General features: G+C 37.7%; 1 protein-coding gene and 1 long non-coding RNA gene across 10 annotated transcripts in view; both read left to right on the top strand.

Moving 5' to 3' along the window:
- The window catches only part of LOC121242485 (class V chitinase-like), a 42,861-nt gene extending 18,688 nt beyond the window's left edge, over positions 1-24,173 (top strand). Inside the window, exons 6-7 of one of the 2 annotated variants that reach the window (XM_041140330.1) lie at positions 22,881-23,035; positions 23,995-24,173. In XM_041140330.1, coding sequence (XP_040996264.1) covers positions 22,881-23,035; positions 23,995-24,002 — 163 coding nt within the window. In that variant the 3' untranslated portion in view covers positions 24,003-24,173. Of the gene's footprint in view, positions 1-22,880; positions 23,036-23,127; positions 23,690-23,994 lie in introns of those variants that run through there. The other variant, XM_041140329.1, reaches the window with a different exon arrangement.
- On the top strand, positions 15,844-22,718 carry LOC121242491. Of its 8 annotated transcripts, XR_005935911.1 has the most exons (9): positions 15,844-15,948; positions 16,226-16,302; positions 16,410-16,479; positions 16,579-16,647; positions 16,757-16,799; positions 17,321-17,377; positions 18,969-20,046; positions 21,613-21,778; positions 22,318-22,718. It is a non-coding gene; the product is annotated as an uncharacterized LOC121242491 (long non-coding RNA). The 8 variants fall into 8 exon arrangements; XR_005935910.1 differs by lacking the exon at positions 18,969-20,046; XR_005935909.1 differs by lacking the exon at positions 16,757-16,799.

The following is a 24,173-nucleotide window of genomic DNA, read 5'->3' on the forward strand; positions in this document are numbered from 1 at the left end:
ACTTCATCGTCACCCTTTTCCCTTCTGGAGAAATGAAATGAAGGAAGAACCTGAGAAGAATATGTGGCAACGTAACACCCCAAACCCAGTTGGCCTGGAGAATTACTACCTGCCACTTAAGAACATGTTTTCCAACACAACTAAAATAAAACTCCAAAACTTTATTAGCAAAACTCAATCTCAAGTACTCTAAATAACCACATTGAAACTCTACAAAGTTATTACTGCAGCAAAATAAGCTAAGGAGTCCAAAATCTCCCGGTAGTCATAACAAACCAAACTAATAACTTCAAAAGTCTTACTAAACCCAAGCCCAAGATATAATTAAATCTAAAAGACATAAGACATCAGAATTCCTTCTTCTAACATCCTCTCTCAGCTTAATCATGCTCACCAATCTAATCCAGGTCCTCAGTTGGACTCTCCGCATCATCTGAAAAATATTATGAAGATAGGGGGTGAGTTATCAACAACTCAGTAAGCAGAAATCATATGTTAGCGTGTAAACATGAGCATTTACAAAGTAGAGCATGTAGAACAAAATATTTTCCAGAGTTATCATGCAGAACAGAACATATTTTTAAAAGTAATAGAGCGATGGTTTTAAGACAAGTAAAACTCATAGTGCTTTGGCATAACATAAACTGAGTATCATCATCAGATCAAAACAGAGCATCAAACAGAGCAGAGACCATGTTTCACCCCCGTGGTAGGGTTGTGCTAACCCCGGTGGCCAAACCAGGCAGAGACAGAGGTGAAATCTTTCCTTTATTCTTCTCGGAGCCCCGAGTGTGCACACAGGAAAGACCACAATAAAACCACTTTGTTTCCAAAGTGGGTGCACTCAAAGACAGAGAAGTTGGTACCAACCCAAACAGAGCAGAGCATAACAGAGCAGAGCAGAGCAAAGCAGAGACAGAGTCAGATACAAAAACCAGTTCACCATGCCAAAGGTTTTCAGATGTTATATCAAAATAATGCAAAGTATCAAAACAGAATCAGATAGTTTACACACACTGAACACAAAAGCCAGCACATCTTTTCAAATAAATGCACAACTTTTCATATACTCAATATCGCTCATTTTTTCAGATTTCAGAAATCACATGACAGAATTTAGCTCATGTCTACACAATGCATGTCAGAACATATTTTTCTCTTGTTCGTACAAATTTCATGAGTATGCAAATAAACGACCGAGGTTGGTTTTGTTTTTCCAAAGTTCTCATTTCACCACAAAAATATGCAAAATTTTCAGAAAATCAACCTCAGTCTCAAATAATTCGTGTAAGGCCTAGTATAGGAACCCCGCTTACCTGACTCCTGCAGCGCATTATCTATGACTTGAATACGGTCTATATCCGTCTCGTCACCTATTCATAAAAATAATATAAACTAAATATTAAAGTCCAACAACACAAAATTGGTCTTAGACAACTTAATACCCAATTTCTAGACCATAATTTAGTAAGTTTAATCAAACTCAATCAGCCAAATAATAATCTGGACAGCCCACACTTCGACCCAAAATATTCTATACCAATCTCAATATTGTCCAATACAAGCATCAAAACCAATGTCAACTCAAATTCCAATAACTCATACTTATTCCTACAGTTCGTAGTCCCAAACAATTACTAACAATTTAATCAGGACGACACTACACACTACTCTCTCTCCATTCACCACTCCACAACAGGAAAAAATATCTCATTAAAAGGCTCCAACAAACCCTTCTAAACATTTCCAATACATCAAACCAATAATCCAAAAATATATCATCACTTCCTAAAAATCATCAATATTCACCATGACCAACGTCAAACTCAAAACACCAATATTTAAACCCGAAACAGCTAACAAATTTCATAGCATAACCCAATCTCACACAAACAACTCCATCATCCAAACTAACGGATCCCCTTACTCCTCGGACTCAGTCCGGCACCACCAATAAATTAACAGTAAATATGAATTAGAGCATAAATACATTTAAATCTCAAAATTTTTTTGGGAAAAATACTTACAATGCTATAATATAATTTTTGAGAGATCACGGAGGTGCTAGAAGCGGCAACGCAGCAACAAAACAGTGCCAAAAGCACTGTGGCCGTGGGTCTCAAAAACTCACTTTTGAACGGGTGTAAACGAAGACCCGAGATTGATAGGGTAGGGCTTAGGGATGTCGGTGAAGTTAGTGGTGGTGGTGGTTGGCCGTGGGTGGCGGCGCAATAGGCGGTTGAAGTGCAAAAATACCCAAAACGGAAATGTTGATGGTGGGGCTTCACTGGTGACAGATCGGAGGTGGGGTTGGGTCCATTGGGTTGCTAGAAGGTCGAGGATGATGTGGTGAGAAGATGGTGGCCGGGGGTGGCGCGACGGCGGCGCAAGGAGTGCCGCGGCTTGGTGATGCGCGTGGGAGCTAACGGCGGCGCGGTTGGGGCTGAGATTACAGGGGGTGGTCGCTGGTGGCTGGGAAGGACAGTGGGCCGGGCGGTGTCGTGCACGGCAGTGTGAGGCGGCGGGGCTGGGTGGAAGAAGAAACGGACGGAGAGAGAAAGGGGGAGAGTCGTGCGGCGCGCGGGAGAGGAGAGGAGAAAAAAAAAGAAAAAATGAGAAGAAAAAAAAAGAAGAAAAAGAAAAGAGGAAAGAGAAAATGTAGGGAAAGAAATGAGGTCCAATCCTCATATCTTGGGTCACAAAAACGATCCAACGGAAACAATTTTAACACAGCAAGTAAAATAAAATAATTCAAACGCAGTGATTAAAATGAAAATAAATAATTAAACCCCACAACAAGTTAATTTAATTTGAGAAGAAATTTAAACGCATAAAAATAATTAATTTAGAGAAAGCACTTCAAAAATAATTTTTGTAAACTAAAAGTCATAAAAATAACACAACTAAAAATCCAACAATTTTAAAACAAGAGAATAAATTTTAAATTAATAACAAATAATCTTTCAATTAAAAAAATACACTAAAATACGGGGTGTTACAGGCAACGCTTTCTCTTCCTCTATCAAAGGGCTCGTAGATGCCCTTAAGTGGAAATGCATCTTCCACTGTCTGTCTCAAAATCGACAGAGCCTGAGTTGTTTTCTTGACGATTTGTACTTTCTCCAATCTGCTCCTTGGTCTCGTCGATGAGGCCACCGCTGTCGCACGAATTGGACACAATGGTTAGGCTGCCATCTTCAAGAACACTGTCTACAATCTCCCCAAAATCATCATCAGTGATGAGATTCATATTAGAAGCAACAATGCACTCATCGTATCCCGTATCCTCATCTTCACCGGTCTCGTATTCGTAGGGTATCCCGTATACCCTGTCGCCATGGCCTTCGAGCGTCTTCAGGTCGTTCACGGCCTCCCTTGTGGCCATTTTAGACTTCTCTATTCCGTGGTGAGTTGCATTCCCCTCCACCGTTGGTGCCTTTTGTAACAAAGTAAGAAGTAAAATGTAGGAAAGTAAGAGAACAGAGAGCCGAGAGGATGGAGGAGGAAGATTCTGTTATTCCTCTTGAATTCTTACTGAATACAATATGCCAAAGGTAATATATACAGAAAAGATGCTAACAAACTAACCGAATGCACCTGCAACCTTGTGCCAGCTATAGAATAAAAACAAAGAATAAGAAAAGAACTACGACAACTATATACAATGACTTGTAGAGGCAATACGACATGTAGCTTGTCCTGTATCTTCTAACACCCCTCGCAAGATGGAGAATAGAGATTAACGATTCCCATCTTGAACAAGTGCGATTGTAGAAGATAAGATGGTAGAGCTTTAGTTAATGTGTCGGCCAATTGTGTTTGAGAAGAGACATGGGCTGTGGTGATGCTTCCTTCCTGAATTTTATCTCGAATCAAGTGGCAATCGATTTCAATATGCTTGGTTCTCTCATGGAACACCGGGTTAGCAGCAATGTGAAGGGCTGCCTGATTGTCACAAAAGATAAAAGCAGCATGTGGATGAGAAATACCAAGATCTGTGAGTAGAAATCGAAGCCAAGTTAACTCTGAGCAAGTGGCAGCCATGGACCTATACTCAGCTTTAGCTGAGGAACGTGAGACAACAGTTTGTTTCTTGGATTTCCAAGAAATGAGTGAGTGGCCTAAGAAGACACAGTAACCTGTAGTGGATCAACGAGAGTCCGGGCAAGAGGCCCAATCTGAGTCACAATAAGCTTTGAGCTGAAGCTGAGATGAAGAAGAGAGGAATATGCCTTGACCAGGTGCTGTTTTAATATATCTCAGGACTTTATATGCAGTTGCCAAGTGAGGAGAAGTAGGCTTATCCATGAATTGACTTAACAATTGGACAGCAAAACAAATGTCTGGCCTAGTTATTGTGAGGTACAATAATCTACCTGTAACGCCCCGACCCCAAGGGTCCGGAGAGTTAACTTTTAAAACCTGATAATCAGCTCTAACAAGGCTAGAGTACTTCCAAATTCAAGAATATATCCATTTTCCAAACCTCAAATCAAACGTAAATACTTCAATTAAATAAATCAAATAAACTCATTTATCCAATATTCAATCCAACAACCCAAATAAAATCAAATTTTCTTCATGTCTCAAATAACAACTAGAAATAATAAAACATTAACATAGTCTCCATAAACCGTCTAAATCCATTGAAGCAAACTTAAGAAAGATAATTAACCTCCAACACCAACACTAATATCATGAGATACCCAACAACAAATCAATGCAAATCTTCTCCATAGATTCTAATACTGATCTTCAGCTAAGCCATCGATGTCATCTGAAATATTATGAAGATTAACTGGGTAAGTTATCAACAACTCAGCAAGCAGAGAGCATATACTAGCATGTAAACATGAGCATTTATAACATCTGATAAGCCGAACAAAATATTTACTTTCAGAATGCAGAAACAAAACTTGTACAAAAACATTAGAGCAAAATTTTCAGAAAAATATACTTAATCGAAAAAGAGAATCCGTTGGCATTTCTAAACTGAAACATTATATTCTTATCATCGCTTAATATCACATCGGGACAATACCATGTTTAACCCCCGTGGTAGGGTTATAAACCACCATTATACCCGTGGCTGGGCCATTTTCCATGTTTCACCCCCGTGGTAGGGTTATAAACCACCATTATACCCGTGGCTGGGCCATATACCATGTTTCACCCCCGTGGTAGGGTTATAAACCACCATTATACCCGTGGCTGGGCCGTATACCATGTTTCACCCCCGTGGTAGGGTTATAAACCACCATTATACCCGTGGCTGGGCCTTAACAGAAACAGAACGGATTTCATCGAAAATCCGATTACAATCATATACAGAATCAGAACTTCATGCCAAGGTTTTCAGATGACACATCACATCAAAACAAAACACTGAAAAGCTTCAGATCATTTTACATGTTCGAGATAAACATAAACAAAATATTCTCATTTGCTCATAACAAAACCTTTAGAATTCCTTATTCGCTCTTTTACATAGTTCAGAAATAAAGTGCACAAAACTAGCTCATGTCTACACCAGTCATGACAGAAAACACTTTCTCTTATATTGAATTTATGCATATGCAGAATAAACATCTGAGGTTGTTTTCAGATCATTTCTTTTCAAAAAAACAAACACCTTTATTTTCCAAGTCAACCTCATTTTATTTCTTTTATGCAAAACTAGTATATGAACCCCGCTTACCTGGGCAACTTAGCTTTTCAGAAATTTCCTAAAAAATGTCGAGTCGACTATAAATCGTCACCTATAAAAATAATCACACAATTTCCGTAAGTTTTGAATCAATCACGGATTTCCATATTTAAGCCTAAGCTTCTAAAATAATCTATCTTAATTTCTCAAAACTTAAAACCCTCATAATCCCAAAATATATCACCACTTCCTAAAAGAATCACCAATATCCACCATGACCAACGTCAAACTCAAAACACCAATATTTAAATCCGAAACAGCCAACAAATTTCATAGCATAAACCAATCACACAAACAACTCCATCATCCAATCCAACCGACCCCTTTACTCCTCGGACTCAGTCCGGCACAAACAGCAAATTCACAGTAAATATAAATTAGTGCAAAAATACATTTAAATCTCAAAAGTTCTTCGAGAAAAATACTTACAATGCTATAATATAATTTTTGAAAGATCACGGAGGTGCTAGAAGCGGCAACACAGCAACAAAACAGTGCCAAATGCACTGTGGCTGTGGGTCTCAAAAACCCACTTTTGAACGGGTGCAAACGAAGACCCGAGATTGATAGGGTAGGGCTTAGGGATGTCGGTGAAGCTAATGGTGGTGGTGGTTGGCCGTGGGTGGTGGCGCAATAGGCGGTAGAAGACCAAAATACCCAAATCAGAAATGTTGATGAATGTGCTTCACCGGTGACGGATCGGAGGTGGGGTTGGGTCCAATGGGTTGGCAAGAGGTCGAGGATGATGTGGTGAGAAGATGGTGGCCGGAGGTGGCGCGACGGCGGCGCAAGGAGTGCCGTGGCTTGGTGTGGTGCGTGGGGGCTAACGGCGGCGCGAGGAGGGCTGAAATTGAAGGGGTGAGGTCGCCGGCCGGTGGGGAGCACGATGGGGTAGGCGGTGTAATGCACGGCGGCGCTACGGCGGCGGGCTGGGTGAGGAACGGTTGCACGGCAAGAGAGAGAGAGAGAGAGAGAGAGAGAGAGAGACATCCGCGCGGGAAGGGAAACCAGGGGAAAAAAAATAAAAAAAATAAAAAAAAAAAAAAAAAAGAAGAAGAAAAAGAAAAAGGAAGAAAAGCAAAAGAGGAAAGAGAAAAATGTAGGGAAAGAAATGAGGTCCAATCCTCACATCTTGGGTCACAAAAATGATTCAACGGAAACGGTTTTAAAACAGCAAGTAAAATAAAATAATTCAAACGTAGTGATTAAAATGAAAATAAATAATTAAACCCAACAACAAGTTAATTTAATTCGAGAAGAAATTTAAACACATAACAATAATTAATTTAAAGAAATCACTTCAAAAATAAATTTCACAAAATCAAAATCATAAAAAATAAACCCACTAAAAATTCAACAATTTTAAAACAAGAGAATAAATTTTTAAATTAATAACAAATAATCTTTCAATTAAAAATACACTAAAATATGGGGTGTTACACTACCAATCAGCCTTCGATATGTACTTGGATCAGATAGAGGTGTGCCTTCATTTTTGCTGAGTTTAAAATTCTGATCCATGGGAAGTTTGAGTGGTTTACAGCCAAGCATGCCAGAATCTGCCAAAATACCTAAAGCGTACTTCCTTTGGCAGATATGAAGACCTTTAGAGGACCTAGCAATTTCTAAACCAAGAAAGTAACGTAGACAGCCAAGGTCTTTTATTTTGAACTTGTGATTGAGGAAGGTTCGAAGAGAAGCAATGGAGTCATCACAATTGCTAGCCACTAAAATATCATCTACATAAACTAATAAGGCAGTGTAAGAATTCCCTTCTTACTTAGTAAATAAGCTATAATCAGATTTGGATTGAAGGAAACCAAATTCAAGAAGAGAGGATGTCAATTTTGAGTTCCACTGCCTTGAGGCTTGTTTAAGGCCATAAGGCTCTTAAGCAACTTACAAACTTGATGAGGTTGACCCTTGTTATACCCGGGTGGTTTTTTCATGTAAATCTCTTCTTTCGAATCACCATTAAGGAAGGCATTGTTTACATCGAATTAATGTAAATGCCATCCTTTAACTGTAGCAACACTAAGTAAACATCTCACAGTTACAATCTTTGCAACTGGAGAGAAAGTTTCAGTATAATCTATGCCCTCTTGTTGTGTGTATCCCTTAGCTACTAACCTAGCTTTTAGTCTTTCCACAGTACCATCAGATTTGAATTTAATCTTATAGACATACTTACAATCAATTGCTTCCTTCCCTTTAGGTAAATCAGTGAGTGTCCAGGGAGAAATAAGCCCTATTTGAGTCTATATTTTAAAAAATTAGTCAATAATACAATTGAAGTTTCATTAGAACTATTATAAAGAATAAAAACTTCTCATTTTCAAATAATATAAGATCTCATATTCCGTCTACTCTTATCACTTATCATTTAATATGGGCTAGTTATCACAAACTGTCTATGAAACTATTTGAGTTTTGAGCTTTTGTTAGATTATGCGTCTCTTTATGCGGTAGAAATCAATACTCATCATGCAAATGCTCTCCATTCTTCATAATCTATACTTTAGGGGTTTAGTTTGGCATTTGCATTTCTCAAAACTACTGGTCTAATTCCTGCCTAACAAAGAGACACCGACCATAATTAGATTTATTCTGACGGCTAATTAATTAATAAAAACTAGGGATTGAGACTAAGAAAATATGCAATACAGAGGGAAAACTTTGAAAAATATTGATTAGTTATAAAATTCAAAATTATTTTATGAAGCCCATAAGTCAGGCTTAAATAGTCATAAAATTTGAAATTATGTCGATTTTTCCTAGAACGGGAAATTTTAAATTATTACATGAAAATTAAATACATAAATAAACAAGAGTCCTATAAAAAATTTGCTCAAAATGGAAATCATAACCACTTTCAAAACTTAAACCAAATATTTATTAGTAAGGCAAAAATGAACATATATAAATAGAAGATTTGGGAAAAAAAAAAACAACTTATGTTACCAAACCTAGGCAACTTATGTTACCAGCCACCGCGCGCCGCCGTGCACGTCACCGCCCAGCCCATTCGCTCACCCACCGGCCGGCCACCACCTCCCTCCAGTCTCAGCCCCTATCGCGCTGCCGTTAACCTCCACGAGCCCCTCCAAACCGCGGCTCATCTTGAGCTTCAGCCCCGCCGTCGCTCCACCTCCGGCCACCATCTCTTCACCACTTCATCCTCGACCTCCGAGAAACCCAATGGACCTAATCCCAACTCTGATCTACCACCGGTGAAACACATTCAACTCCATCTTCGTTTCGGACTTTTTGGCCTTAAAACCACCATTTGCGCCGCCACCCACGGCAAACCACCACCACCATTGGCTTCACCGACCTCTCTAGGCCCTACCCTATCAATTTCGAGTCTTAGTTTGTCTACGTTGAAAAGTGGGTATTTGAGACCCACGGCCACAGTGTATTTTACACTGTTACGTTGCTGAGTCACCACTTCTTGCACCTCCGTGATCCTTCAAAAATTATTATATAGCACTGTAAGTATTTTTCCAAAAAACTATTGTGATTTAAATATATTTTTGTACTAACTCATATTATTGTCAACTGGTTGGACATGTCGGACTGAGTCCGAGGAGTTCGGGGGTCGGATGGATTGTAGACGGAGTTGTGTATTTGGTTGGTATTGTGAAATGTTGGTTGTTGGTATGGTGTTGTTCATGTACATGGCATATTGCACGCATGATCATGTTTGTAAAGGAAACTGGGTTTTCGTGTACATGCATTCATGTTCATGTATTTCATAAAAACTGGGTTTCATGTATTAAAGGATTTTGGGTGCGTGTGTATCACGACCCCAAGCCGAGATGGGGTATTATCTCGGTGTAGCTCCTCTGGTCACTTGGGAGCGGAATATACTGAGTGACGTCCCCTGGGTTGTCGCTGGGCGACAACGGGATCGAACGAGATGGTCTCGTGCCGATTCCGTGGCCCCTCTGCTGGTGGGGGCTAGAGGATGCTTGGCCACGTACGCGCTGGGCGCGGAACTGGGCATCACTCGTTGCGTAGTGGGTGCTTGGCCACGAACGGGCTGGACGCAGAATTGAGCATCGCTACGATGCCAGGACGTGCGGATGATCCCTATGGGAGATCATGGTGCATTGGTTAATGGAATAATGGGCTGTTTTCTGGAAAAATAGCGTGTGTTGATTAAAATGACTTTATGTGATTCATTTTCTGGGAAAATGATGTTTTATTGACTTGGGTCATTTTCTGGAAAAATGACGGAGTATTATTTTTGGGCCAAAATGGGATTTGGCTTGTGTTGAAAATATCTATTTTCGGGAAAAATAGTGTTTTTGGATCTAATGCATATTTCATCATATGCATGCATATTGGTCGCATTAATGTATTTTTATCCTGTAGTTGTTTGGTCTATACTTAGCTGCGGTACCATTTTGTGGTAACGCAAATTTCGATGCAAATGAAGCTGAGGGTGAGCCTGAGGATTCGGCTCCGCCCGAGGAGTGATCTGGGATCACTCGTTTTGGTTTGAGACTTGTAAAATATTTATTTTGGATGACTGTATAATTTTTAAACATTTTTACTGATTGTTTAAAATGTATTAACAATTCTGGTACTTAGTTGTATTAATTATCCACTGCGTTGTTTTTGTACATTGTTGCATGTACACACACTTGGCACTAACGTTGGGATGTGTGACCCTGTTGTCATTATCCTGGCGTCTCGATTCTCGTGTCTTCTTACATGGGAGTCGTGGACGCCACAATTGAAGTGGCTAGATCAGCCAAGGGCATTACTTTATGTCAAATAAAGTATGCTCTAGATATTCTGCAAGCCAGTGGCTTTTCCTATGGAGTCAACTCTAAAGCTCACTTCAAATGACTCTTCTCCACCTTTATTTGATCTTGCATCCTACAGAAGGTTTGTTGGCAGACTACTCTACCTCACAATTACAAGACCTGATCTAGCTTATTTAGTACAAGCACTCAGTCAGTTTATGTCTAATCCTAGAACCATGCATCTTCAAGCTGCTGAAAGAGTTCTTCGATACATAAAGGCTACACCAGGTCAAAGAATTTTTCTAGCTACAGCATCTTCCTTGCACCTAAAGGCTTACTCAGACGATGATTGGGGGAGCTGTCTTGACACTAGAAAAAGTGTTATTGGATTTACAATTTTCATGGGAGACTCTCTTATATCTTGGAAGTCAAAGAAGCAACCGACTGTTAGTTGATCATCTGCAAAAGCTGAATATAGAGCCCTAACTTCTACAACTTGTGAACTTCAATGGCTGGTTTATCTCTTGGCTGGCTTAAACATAATTCATTCTCCAGCTGCATTACTTTATACTGACAGCAAACCTACATCTGAAATTGCCTTAAACCCTGCTCATCATGAAAGAACAAAACATATCCAACTAGATTGCCATCTTGTTCAAGAAAAACTTCAAGAAGGCCTCATCAAGATCATTCATATTCCTTCCAAGTACCAGTTGGCAGACATCTTAACCAAACCTCTCGGATCTCTCAACTTTCATCATTTTATTTGCAAGATGGGAATGATCAACATTCATTCTCATCTTGAGGGGGGTGTTGAAATATACAAAATCACATAGAAGAATTGGAACTAAAGTCCCAAGAAGCCAAACAAAGAGCTTCATCTACTAGTAAGCTATTAGTAGACAGTTAAGTTAGTTAAGTGCAGATAAGTTAAGTTGGCCAGATGTCAAGCATTGAATAGTCATGTTGATCAAGCACAAGAGTATAAATAGATCCATTTGTAGAGCTATGATCTTCACGTAGTTAATGAGAAGTAATTCAGATTCTTTTCTCAAGTTCTTTGTTCTCTGTTTTTTGGTTTTATTGTTTTTAGCAATTTTACATATTCTGCCATAATGCCCATGACCAATTTCTTTGGTGGATCCCCAGCCTCAATCCATGTCGAAATACCGTAGCTGGTGCTAATGTAGCTGGCCTTATCATAGAGCAGAGCATGTGCACCAGTGACTGAAGTGTCTCAGCTTCCTTGATTATCCTAGCATATAGGACTAACAAAATCAAGATACTTCTTCTTGTTGGTAGTTTTTAATAAATATTAGTTGTAATGTTTATTTTAAGTAAAATATTAAATGGACTTAAGAAAAACTTACTTTTCTACGTGCCAGTTATTAATATATTGAAAATTATGAAATTTAAAATTTGAATATAAAAAAAAACTAACAAAATGAATATTATAAGTAAAAGTGTAAATAAAATTGTAAGTATGTATATAATTATTCTTATTTTAATGTCTGATAATGGTGATTTTTTAAATTCATTTAGCCATTTTTTTAAGGTTGTGAGTTATATCGGATTTATTTTTGGCCATGTAGTGTTTTTCTAAAGTTGATCAGTTATTATTTTTCTTTAAAAAAAAATGTCATGCGTGTGCTTGATTTCTTAGGGTTGATTTGGATTTAAAGATGAGATAAAATAATTTTAGATGAAAGATAAAAGTTAAAAAAATATTATTAGAATATTATTTTTTAATATTATTATTATTTTAGAATTTAAAAAAATTGAATTGAGATTTAAAAAATTAAATAATTTATTATATTTTATATAAAAATTTAAAAAAATTATAAGAATGATACAAGATAAAACACTTTCTGAATCCAAATGAACAAAACTATGCACTCACCCGACTCTTCCGAGCTCCAAGCGGTTTCTGTATTTTATATTAACGTTGGCAGCCTTAATTACTTTTATTTACCGTTGTTTTTAAATGTCCAAGCAGACAGACGTTTTGATTCCTTCAGTTTTCTTCGTCTTGAATTTGGACGAAGTCTTGAACGTTTACGGCATTAAAAGCTTGATATCTAAGAGTCGTAATTGGAAAATTCCAACGTCTAGAATTTTAGAAAGGTTGTACGAGAAGTGCATTAAAATGTACGGATATAAATAAGCTCTAGTGTTTTCCAGTATTGAGTTGGCTACTTTAATTTGATTGTCGATTGCCGTTCACTTCGAGTATTCATTCTGGTGTCTTTTTTATATGAGATTAAGAAAATAAAAGAAAAAGTGTGAAGATACTTTTGCGAGTTTTTCAAACAAAAGAGAGGTATTTTTATTAGCAGAGCTTTGAACTTAACTACTTGTGCAGAGTTGATTCGAACTATACAATGATCAGTTTAATGATGAGATGAGATAAGTTGAGAGCCCCACTCAATCCAAACATGGCCGTAGACTTTGACGAAATCTGACCAAGTGAACTCGATCAATTCAAGAACTCCATTAGATATATATCCGCTTACAATATGCAACCTTGAGATGGTTTCCCATTTTGGATGTTACTGTTAGTCAGAATTGGATCTCTTTGCAATTTAAAAAAACTAAAAAACTAAAAGCCAGTTCCACTGTTTATCTCTCTTGTGTTTTTGCCCCCTCCTATTTCATGAGACCAATGCTAAATTTCAAAACCAACAAAGAATTATGCCTTGGACAATAACCCCTCCTCCAGCTTCCATCTCCTAATTTTGTTAACTTTGTGCTAATAGCAAGTTATTAACCCATCAACCTTATGCTTCATATCAATTAGACTGGAGACTTAAATCTATCTTTAATATTTCTAGATTGATGCAACTCTAAATAGGTCACAATGGGTGGGCCCAAAGTGGTTGATTAAAGCCCATTGAATCAGGCCGTTAGCCCTTACAGTAAGGAGTATATCATAAACCCGCCATCAGAGGATCACACTCCTCAGTCATGGATTAATATAGTAACCGCCATGTATAACTGAAGATTTTCCTGCCAAAGGGAGGAGCGTGATATTCACCGGAGTATGGAAATTTTTTACTTTATAGATTTAAATCCTAGTCCTAACAATTAGGAACCCTGAAATCGAAGGAGAAAATCATGCTGTTACTTGATCTTCTTCATCATCAAAATTCACACCTATATAAAGGGTCAACACTGGTAATTCAAGATAACTTTCTCTTAGAATTTCCATAAAAATTTTCTTTACCCTCAATTCTGATTTTGGCATTAGATGTGTATCAGGCACACCGGGCCACCACAATCCTTGATACTGGTTAATTGGGTCATTCAATAGGGTGTGAAACACGTCTTTGAAAGTGGCACTGTCTGTGAGATCAATTTTCTTGTGACATATCAACGTGCCTTTCACATGCCTTCTATCACACATTGCCAAGCAACCCACAATCAAGAGGCCACCTCTATGAACATGGAGGGACGATTTGCCGAGATGGAGGAATGGTTGAAGAAAATGACTTTGGAGATGGAGAGTCTCCAACGAGAACATGAAATTTTGAAGAGAAGAAATGCCAGCTTCGACGTGGATGCTACACTGAGTCATAATGATGGTTCATATTATACATTAATTACATTGAACTACCTTAAAAATGTAAATATGCAAACACATGATAAGAAACACTAAATCTTCCCTAGGTTTGGTAACATAAGTTGTTTTTTTCCCCAAATCTTCTATTTATATATGTTCATTTTTGCCTTACTAATAAATACTTGGTTTAAGTTTTGAAAGTGGTTATGATTTCGATTTTGAGCAAATTTTTTATAGGACTCTTGTTTATTTATGTATTTAATTTTCATGTAATAATTTAAAATTTCCCGTTCTAGGAAAAACCGACATAATTTCAAATTTTATGACTATTTAAGCCTGACTTATGGGCTTCATAAAATAATTTTGAATTTTATAACTAATCAATATTTTTCAAAGTTTTCCCTTTGTATTGCATATTTTCGTAGTCTCAATCCCTAGTTTTTATTAATTAACTAGCCGTTAGAATAAATCTAATTCTGGTCGGTGTCTCTTTGTTAGGCAGGAATTAGACCAGTAGTTTTGAGAAATGCAAATGCCAAACTAAACCCCTAAAGTATAGATTATGAAGAATGGAGAGCATTTGCATGATGAGTATTGATTTCTACCGCATAAAGAGACGCATAATCTAACAAAAGCTCAAAACTCAAATAGTTTCAGAGACAGTTTGTGATAACTAGCCCATATTAAATGATAAGTGATAAGAGTAGACGGAATATGAGATCTTATATTATTTGAAAATGAGAAGTTTTTATTCTTTATAATAGTTCTAATGAAACTCTAATTGTATTATTGACTAATTTTTTAAAATATAGACTCAAATAGGGCTTATTTCTCCCTTGAAGCATTAAAAAAAAATCGGATGAGCTTGGACAATCCATGGTCCAAAATAAGACAACATTCTTATATGAAAAATATTGAAAATTTATGAATTGCACACTGGTCAAATTAGCCCTTTCAATAAGCAACAGTATAGCGATGGAAGAGAGTGATCGAAGACGAAGATGAGATCAGAATGAGATAAGATGAGAAATTAATGAATAGTAATAAAATGATTTGAGTTATGATATTTTATGGGATATTGAAAAAGGAAAGAGAAAAAGTTAAATACAAATATTATAAAGTTAAAATTTTATTAAAATATAATTTTTTTAATATTATTTCTATTTTGATATTTGAAAATTTTAAATTATTTTTTTATTTTATTTAAAAGTTTGAAAAAGTTGTAATGATTAGATGGAAAAGTTGAAATTTTAAAATTGAAAAAGTATATGTTTGAGTGGTGTTTAGATATTTAGATGTTAACTCTCTTCTAGTGCTCTGGTAAGTTGGAAATTTACCCAGTTTATTGCCTAAGATTTTGTTGGGGTACTAAGTCTGAGAAATTGTGTAAAACCGCTCTACTTATCCGTTTGGATTCTGAAATGAATTGAGATTATTTGTGAATAGTATTAAAATTTGTGAGTTAAAACTTATTAATAGTAGTGAGATGAGTTGAGATCACTTATGAAAAATAATGTTGAAATGTTGAAAAATTTTTGTTTATGAAAAATAATGTTTTTAATTAATTTTTGCACTGCACTGACAAGAGGAAGAAAATGGACATGGAAACAAGCGAAAGTTATTTTTAATGACAGCTTAGTTGTTAATAATTCCACTTAGCAGAGTACTGGAGCCGAAAGGTATGCATTGTGACACTTAGGCCCCAAGCCCAAGCCCAAGCCCGTGATGAGGTAGCTTGCTTTCAGAACGACGCCGTTTCTATAAGTTTTCTTCTTTCACCCCCACCCCACATCCCCAACGGTTTCCTTTTCAATTTCTCTCGAAGTTACTCTCTCCCAGTGCCACTCAAGAATTTTCTCTCGCAGATCGCTCAATCCCCTTCTCCCCGTCGTGCATCGTCGCCGTCGTCGGCTACCTTGGTCACGCAGGTAAGCCTTCGTACGCCCCTCCATCTCTCTTTCTCCGTGCCTCACTCAACCCACAGGTGCTCACTTTCTCTCTCTCCGAACAGTTGCTCCTGCATCTCTCTCCCTCCCCTGCGGTTTCATTCTACATTGCGATTTTTGTCCGTTGTCATTGGATTTTGAACGTCGGTATCTCTCTCTCTCTCTCTCTCTCTCTCTCTCTCTATATATATATATATATATATATATATCTCGTGTTATTCCTCTGCTCTGAGACTTAATATTTCCTTGTCAAATTCAGTGTGGTTACGCCACGGTGGGTTCATTGCCGACGGCTTTCTGTTTCGCGCACTCCTCTGTGCACCGAACTCCACGCCGGTAACTCTCTTTGCTGTCTCTGTTGGTAGTCCGTTTCCCCCTTTGATTTATTTCCTCTCTGTCACACAATGCCCTCTCTCTAACCCCTCGGGTCCTCACTCACGCAGACACACACTCTTTCTTTGGTTTAAACTGCGACAAACCGAGGCTCACCAGAGACATCCTCTCACCTGCGAAGTATGTCTCGGTTGATCTACCCCGTTCGATAATTGTCCTTTCCGTCGTGTATTACCCACTGTTTAAATTCGGTTTTAACGTCACTGCCTTGTATCACAGGGCATTGAAATCAGTTCTAGACAGCGTCTTCTAGCCACCGATTTCGAGAATCAACCTTACGAAATTTGGGTAAGATAATCGAGCATTAGTATCATCTTTGTATTGTTATTTACGTAATTTGTACATTGGTACCTAGTGGAAGATTACTCTTTCTCTGTTTGGGTGTTGGAAATTGTAGAGTTGTGACTTCTCGGTTGGGTTGAAATGTGGACAGTGTTTGGGTTGATGTGTGTGGCTGTCCGGGATGATGTGTGTGGCTGTTCGGGTTGATGTATGTGGCTATTTGGGATGATATGTGTGGCTATTTGGGTTGATGTGCCGCCGTTTGGGGTTAATGTGTGGCTGTTTGGGATTAATGTGTGGTTGTTTGGGATTGATGTGTGGTTGTTTGGGCTGATTGATTGCTTGCTTGATATGTTGTTTTTGGGACGTTTGATTACTTGATATGTCGTTTGTGGGCTGATGGGTTGTTTGACACGTCGGGAGTAAGTTGGCTAGCTTGAAAGTGTCGTTGTTGCGCTTGACTTGAGTGTGATGATTAGTTATGTGCATTTGAGGAGGTTGGGCTAAATATTGGTATAGTGAGTTGTGGAGGTTGTGCTTGTGTCATGATTAGAAACCTAGACATTATGATAGAATTGTGTATGCTGAAGTATAGTTTGGAATTATGGGATTTTGTTTGTTAGATTGAATTTACACTTGTGTAGACTATCAACACATTAGTGAATATTTTTCTGGTTAGGTTGTCATATTGCTAGAGTTTGAATTCAAGGCTTAGGTAATTCTCTGCAAGAGTCAGGTAGATGGTACTCTATGCTAGACTTTGCCTAAACGGACCGAGTTTGATTTTTATGAAAAACTTGCATATTTTGTTATGGAACATTGGAAACAACCTTGTTTGTTTTTCTACATAACTCATTGTATCCGAATAAGAAGAAAAATATTTTTTGTCATGATTGATGTAGACATGAGCTTTTTTCGCACTCTGTTTCTCAACTGTATAACAAGAGTGAATATGAAATCTGAAAGTTTTATAAGTGATGATATGAATATGATTTATATCTATTCAATACTCTGTCATGATATGATGTTGCATATTAACCTATGGCATGACATTTTGTTTCTGCTTTTTGTTCTAATCTTACCATGGGTGTAAAACTGTGGCCTATGTTATTGTATTGGTACCAACATCTCTATTTCTGGTGCACTCACTTTGGAAACAAAGTGGTTTTATGCGTGACCTTTCTTGTGTGCACACTCGGAGCTACTAGAATGATAACAGGAAGATTTCACATTTTGTTTCTGCTTGATTGGCCGTTGGGGTTTGCACAATCCTACCACGGGAGTTAAATATGGAATATGTTTTGATATGATGATTCTCAGTTATGCTATGCCAAAGGACTTTGTATATAAATATTTCTAAACTATTGCTCTGATATTTTGATAACATGTTTTGTTTTGCATTCTGTTACTAGCTCATGTTTACACATTGATATATGTTCATTGCTTACTGAGTTGTTGATAACTCACCCAATTACTTTCAATATTTCAAATGATCTTGATGGTTCGGCTAGGGATCAAGATTAGAATGCGTGGGTGAGACTAGTTTAGTGCAATGGGATAATTATAGTAGGAGTATTGAAGAGTCTTAATTTGAAAAATTTTTCATTTTTCTTGGTGTGGTATTGTTGGAAACATGCTGGTTTTATTAGACCTTGAGGAGTCTTTATTATTATTAAATGTGTTGGAGGATTTTAGTGATGTTATTTTTTATGGAAGTATGTATAATTTTATTAAGGGAGTTTTACAAGTTGTGGAGTTGTTTTCATTGTGATCTTTGGAGTATATATGTGTATTGTTGAGAGATGATTTTCAAGTAACAAGAACTAACTCTCTAACCCTTAGGGTACGAGGTGTTACGGTTGGTATTATAGCCAGGTTTTAGATTTTGTAGACTTTATGGAATGTGTTTTTGGAAATATGAGGTTTTAGGTTTGTGACATTTGATGTTTTAGATGCTACAAACTTTAAGAATGATATTGGTGGTAGCTATGATGTTAGATTCTGAAGACGTATGCAAGTTGACTCAATGTCAAGTTTAAGACTACAGATGGTAAGAAAGGATTTGGATATGATTTGAGGTTTTAGGTTCCGTGGCTTTCAATACATAGGTTTTGATCAAACTTTAAGGGTTGTACTTTTGCAAACTTTAGTGCATGATTTTAGTGAGACTTAAGGTTTTGGATTGTGTTTTCAAGTTGGTGTAGGATATGGGTAGGAAAGGGTATGAATTGTTCTATTTATATTTATTTATTTCGTAGTTACATTGGTGACTATACTTTTACACGAGTACTTTTATTTGGAACGCTTAACTAAATCTAAGCTTTCAGGATGCCACCTTGTCGTCGTGTACAAAACCTCTCGGATTTGAACGCATCTAATGATGAAGGAGAAGCCAATACAAGCGCTTCTAAGGTACTCCAAGTGGTAGCACAACAATTAATGGAAGAGATTGCCCAAAATCCTCCAGGTCGCAACTGCAACAGTAGTGAGGAGGGTTGTACCTTTGAACAGTTTAATTGGATGCACCTTCCCTCATTTGATAGAAGAGGCGACTCGACCCTAGCAGAGGATTAGATCCAGGACATAAAGGAAATTCTCCAAGTCCTGAATTGCACAGACGGGCAAAAAGTGTTGTACTCCACCTTCAAGCTAATGGGTGAAGCTAAACGTTGGTGGATTTCAGAGAGAACCATCAGGGAAGCTGATGGGAGAGGAGTCGTTACGTGGCCCTATTTCAAACAGATCTTCTTTGATCACTTCTTCCCAAGATCGGTCTCAGATGCTAAAGCCAAGGAGTTTTCCAGTTTAGATCAGGGGACTATGACATTGCACCAGTATGCTGCCAGATTTGTAGAGCTGTCTCGCTTCGCCTCTTATTTGATCCCCAATGAAGATAAGAAGGTCTGGAAATTTGAAGAGGGTCTGAACCACAGAATATATGAACGAGTGGTGGCATTTCAAGTTAAGAACTTCTCAGAATTAGTGGATAAGGTGATGATAATTGAGCGGAGTCTTAAAATAAGTATAAAACATCAAGATCAGAGGAAGAGAACTACACTGCAGGGGTCCTACTCTAGCATGGATCAAGGGTCTTGGAAGAAGAGAAAATAAGGGAGCAGCTAAAGTCAGAGGTCAATGCAGGGCAATCAGCTAAACCAACCGAATAATCTTTGTAGGTCTTGCAATCGAGCACCCACTGGAGAATGCAGAAGAGAAGTGGGATTGTGTTTCCGATGCAGTAAATCCGGTCATTACATTAGAGAATGCCCATTACTATTGGAGGATAACAAGAAGCCCAACCCACCTCAGAGATCCAGATCATCGACACGAGACAACACTCAAAGTAATAGTGTGCCAGCTTGAGTGTTTGCACTAACTCCTGGAGAAGCCGAGGAAAACATTGATGTAATCATAGGTATTCTCCCTCTTTTCTCCCAGGAAGCTACTGTTTTGTTTGATTGTGGGACTACCCATTCATTTATTTCAATGGACCTTGCCAAGTTCTATACCTTAGAGGCTAAAAAGTTGGGGCACAGTTTAATAGTATCAATCCCAATGGGGAATTCGGTGATATGTAACAAGATTTCCATGGGTGTCCAATATCCATTGAAGGAAGGTTAATGCTAGCTAACCTAGTAGTGGTCCAGATGTTTGGGTTAGATGTCATATTGGCAATGGACTGGCTAGCTTCCTACTACGCCAGTATTGACTGTTCTAAAATGTAGGTGGTATTCAAGCCTCCTAAGGGAGCTGAGTATCAGTTTATGAGATCGAGAGTGTGACCTCTCCCACCAGTGATATATGCTATCCAGATTGGGAAATTACTGCGAGATGGGTGTCAGGGATTTTTGGCATGTGGGATAGATGCACCAAAATAAGAGTTGAAGTTAGAAGATATCCATATAATAAATGAGTATCCGGAAATATTCCTTAAGGATTTTTTTAGATTACCACCAGAGCGAGAAGTGGAGTTTGCCATTGAGATAGTTCCAAGCACAGCATCTCTTTCTAAGGCCCCTTACCGAATGGCACCATCCGAGCTAGCATAACTCAAGGAGTAGTTGCAAGATTTATTAAACAAGGGTTTTATCAGGACCAGTGTGTCACCTTGGGGAGCTCCAATTCTGTTTGTAAAAAAGAGAATGGGTCGATGAGGATTTTGCATTTATTACAGGGAACTTAACCAAGTGACCATAAAGAATAAATACCCGCTACCTCACATAGAAGATTTATTTGATCAGCTTTAGGGCGCTTAGGTATTTTCTAAGATTGACCTTTGATGTGGGTATCATCAGTTGAAGATTAAGGCAGAAGATGTACCTAAGACAGCTATCAAAGAAGCTTCTTGGGAATTTGAGGAAGAGATGCAAGTCAAATACCCACATTTGTTCGATAGGAATCTTTATAACCTGTAGCAAATTCCGAGGATGGAATTTTTAATAAGGGGGAGGATGTAACACCTAGGCCCCAGGCCCAAGCCTGCGATGAGGCAGCCCACTTGCAGTACGACTCCGTCCAGTGGGATAAGTATCGTAGGAGTATTGAAGAGCCTTAATTTGAAAACTTTGTCATTTTTCTTAGTTTGGTATTGTTGGAAACATGTTGATTTTATTTTATTAGACCTTGTGGAGTCTTTATTATTTTAAAATGTGTTCGAGGATTTCGGTGATGTTATTTTTTTATGGAAGTATGTATAATTTTATTAAGGGGGTTTTACAAGTTGTGGAGTTGTTGTCATTATGATCTTTGGAGTATATATATATGTATTGTTGGGAGATTATTTTGAATTAACAGAAACTAACTCCCTGACCCTCCTGGTACGAGGTGTTACATACATCACCAACCTTAATAGTTCGCCACTAAAAACAATGGAAAGAACATAGTTTGCCTTTTGTAAGCATGACATCAAGAGATCTACAAATTATTTCCTTTTTCTTTGTCATCTTTGGTTTCAGGCATAACTCTTTGAAGCAGAAAAGGTCTATCTGGACCAGTAACCAATCCATCAGCTGCTGAAAAACACGATTGCAGTGTTCCTCAACTGCAAGTATTCAGTCTTTCCAGCATCACAGAGGCCACAAAAAATTTCTCAATTGCAAAAAAGATTGGAGAAGGTGGTTTTGGCTCTATCTACAAGGTAATGAGTGGCTTCAGTGCTTATTCCTTTACAAGAAGTAATTAACTAGAATACCACAAAAATTTTGAAGGTGAATTCTCTGATTGGTAAAGCTATAATGGTGAATGAGTGTAGCATGTGTAGATACTGTTAGCTAGTTCAATTGCCAGCTTTACATGTAAAAAGAAGAATTCAGGCACTTGGATATCCAAGTCTTGAATGATTGGAAACTTGTTATAATCAATCTAAACCAATAAATCGGATAATGACTGTCCCACAAAGTAAATGCAGGATATGATTGTGAGCTTGTGTCTGTGTGAGTTTGGTTGTCAATGTCATCTTGGCACTATTTAAGAATTAACAAAATGCGCATGTATTTACCATATACATTCTGTTGAGTGGTATTGATTCTGCTGCATTTGTAGAGTGTGAATACAGCCTTTGGGCAGGTGTGCGTTAGAGCTTATGAAAAAGCAATAACATTCCTAGGCCTATGAAATATTAGCTGTTGCTATCTATAGCTTAGAACACATTGATAACCATGTGTTCAATTTTTCCAGGACAAGTTACCTAGAGAACAGGAAATAGCTGTGAAGAGACTGTCCAAAACTTCTACTCGAGGACATGAAGAGTTCACTAATGAGGTCACTCTTACCGCTAGACTTCAACATGTAAATCTAGTTAGAGTGATAGGGTTCTGCATTGAGAATGATGAAAAGATGCTAATCTATGAATACATGCCAAACAAAAGCTTGAATTTCTACCTCTTTGGTATGTCTTCCTTTCTTTTGTTTTTAATTCTCTTTTATGTTTCCATGACTCATTTAGCTTTCCTATTTCATGATCATAAACGAGTTGAATACTCAGTGAATTCAGTAAAAGGTTGTAAAAAAAAGGTTGTATGTCTATCATTTGCCTTCAGTAAGATATCCTTGTTTGATACCACTCTTAGCCAAACTGAGGGTATCAACAGACAAAATACACTTAGTAATAGAAGAATGCCAAGCATGAAGCAAACACAGACAGGATTGTTGAAACATAGTATGTCTTCAACTTGTGTCTATTTTTGCAAGCATTTCTCTTTGTTAAGTTCTCAGCACCTCTGTTAACATATACAATGCAGTGGCTATGTTCCTCTGGAATATGTGAGAAAAGGTACATCCTCCATGAAATATGATGTCTATAGTTTTGGAGTTCTACTTCTGCAAATTATAAGTGGCAAGAGGAATGCATGTTATTATGGCGCGAACGAGGCTTTGAACCTTCTTGAATGCGTATGTAACTTCATTAAACTTTCTTATGATTTAGTTTTCTGCAACTCAAAGACTTTCTTTTGAAATATAAAGATAGAGAACATTGGATTATTTCAGGCATATGAGTTGTGGAGAGAAGGTGAAGGCATGGAGTTTATGGATCCATCACTTGATGATTCATCTTCGCCATGCAAACTCATGCGATGCTTGCAAGTAGCTTTGTTATGTGTCCAAGAAAGTCCCGTGGACAGACCAACAATGTTGGAAGTTTATTCAATGTTTAAAAATGACAATGTACTTATTGCCACACCTAAAAGGCCAGCCTTCTCCATTAAAACTGATGAAAATGTGGGGAGCAGTTCTACATCACTGCGATGAAGTTGTTCAGCTACTAGTTCACTAATTTCCCAAATAATACCAAGATAACCAGGCTAGCTTTTTGTGGGAGACATGGTTGATTAAAGATATTTTTGTTTTTAATCTTTGTTTGTATTGTCAGTTGTTTGTAGGTTCAACCAATTTGGCTGTTTTTCTTTCTTCCGATTTCTTGTCGAAGTATATGATACTTAGAGCAATGTGAAAAGTTTTTAATTTTTATACTTTTTTCTTAAACTTGATTGTGAAGTTTTCTGAAATGGCAGTGTATTTTCGCCCTAAAGCTTATTTTGTCATTCTTCAAGATAATAAAATCATCTGCAGCTCTGTAGACGTAGACATGTTGCCAAACCACATAAATTTGGTGTCGTATGATTGATTGTCTGTTGATTTCATATTTGTCTTTACTTTTCTCTCATCGTTTTCGCAACAACATCATGAAGTATGTTGTCTATAGCTTTGGAGTTCTACTTCTGCAAATCATAAGTGGCAAGAGGAATGGATATTGCTATTATGGCAAGAATGAAACCTTGAGCCTTTTAGATTATCTGTTGAGCCATCTTTGCTTTCTTTGAAATATAAAGATGGGCAAACATTTAATTATTTCAGGCATATGAGCTTTGGGAAGAAGATGAAGGCATGGAGCTCATTAATGATCCATCACTGGATGATTCCTCTTCATCTTGCAAATTAGTCATGAGATGTATGCAAGTAGCTGTATTGTGCGTCCAAGAAAATCCAGTAGACAGACCAACAAATGTTGGAAGTTTATTCCATGCTCAAAATTA

Source organism: Juglans microcarpa x Juglans regia, chromosome 8D (assembly GCF_004785595.1).
Source record: "Juglans microcarpa x Juglans regia isolate MS1-56 chromosome 8D, Jm3101_v1.0, whole genome shotgun sequence".
NCBI lineage: Eukaryota > Viridiplantae > Streptophyta > Magnoliopsida > Fagales > Juglandaceae > Juglans > Juglans microcarpa x Juglans regia.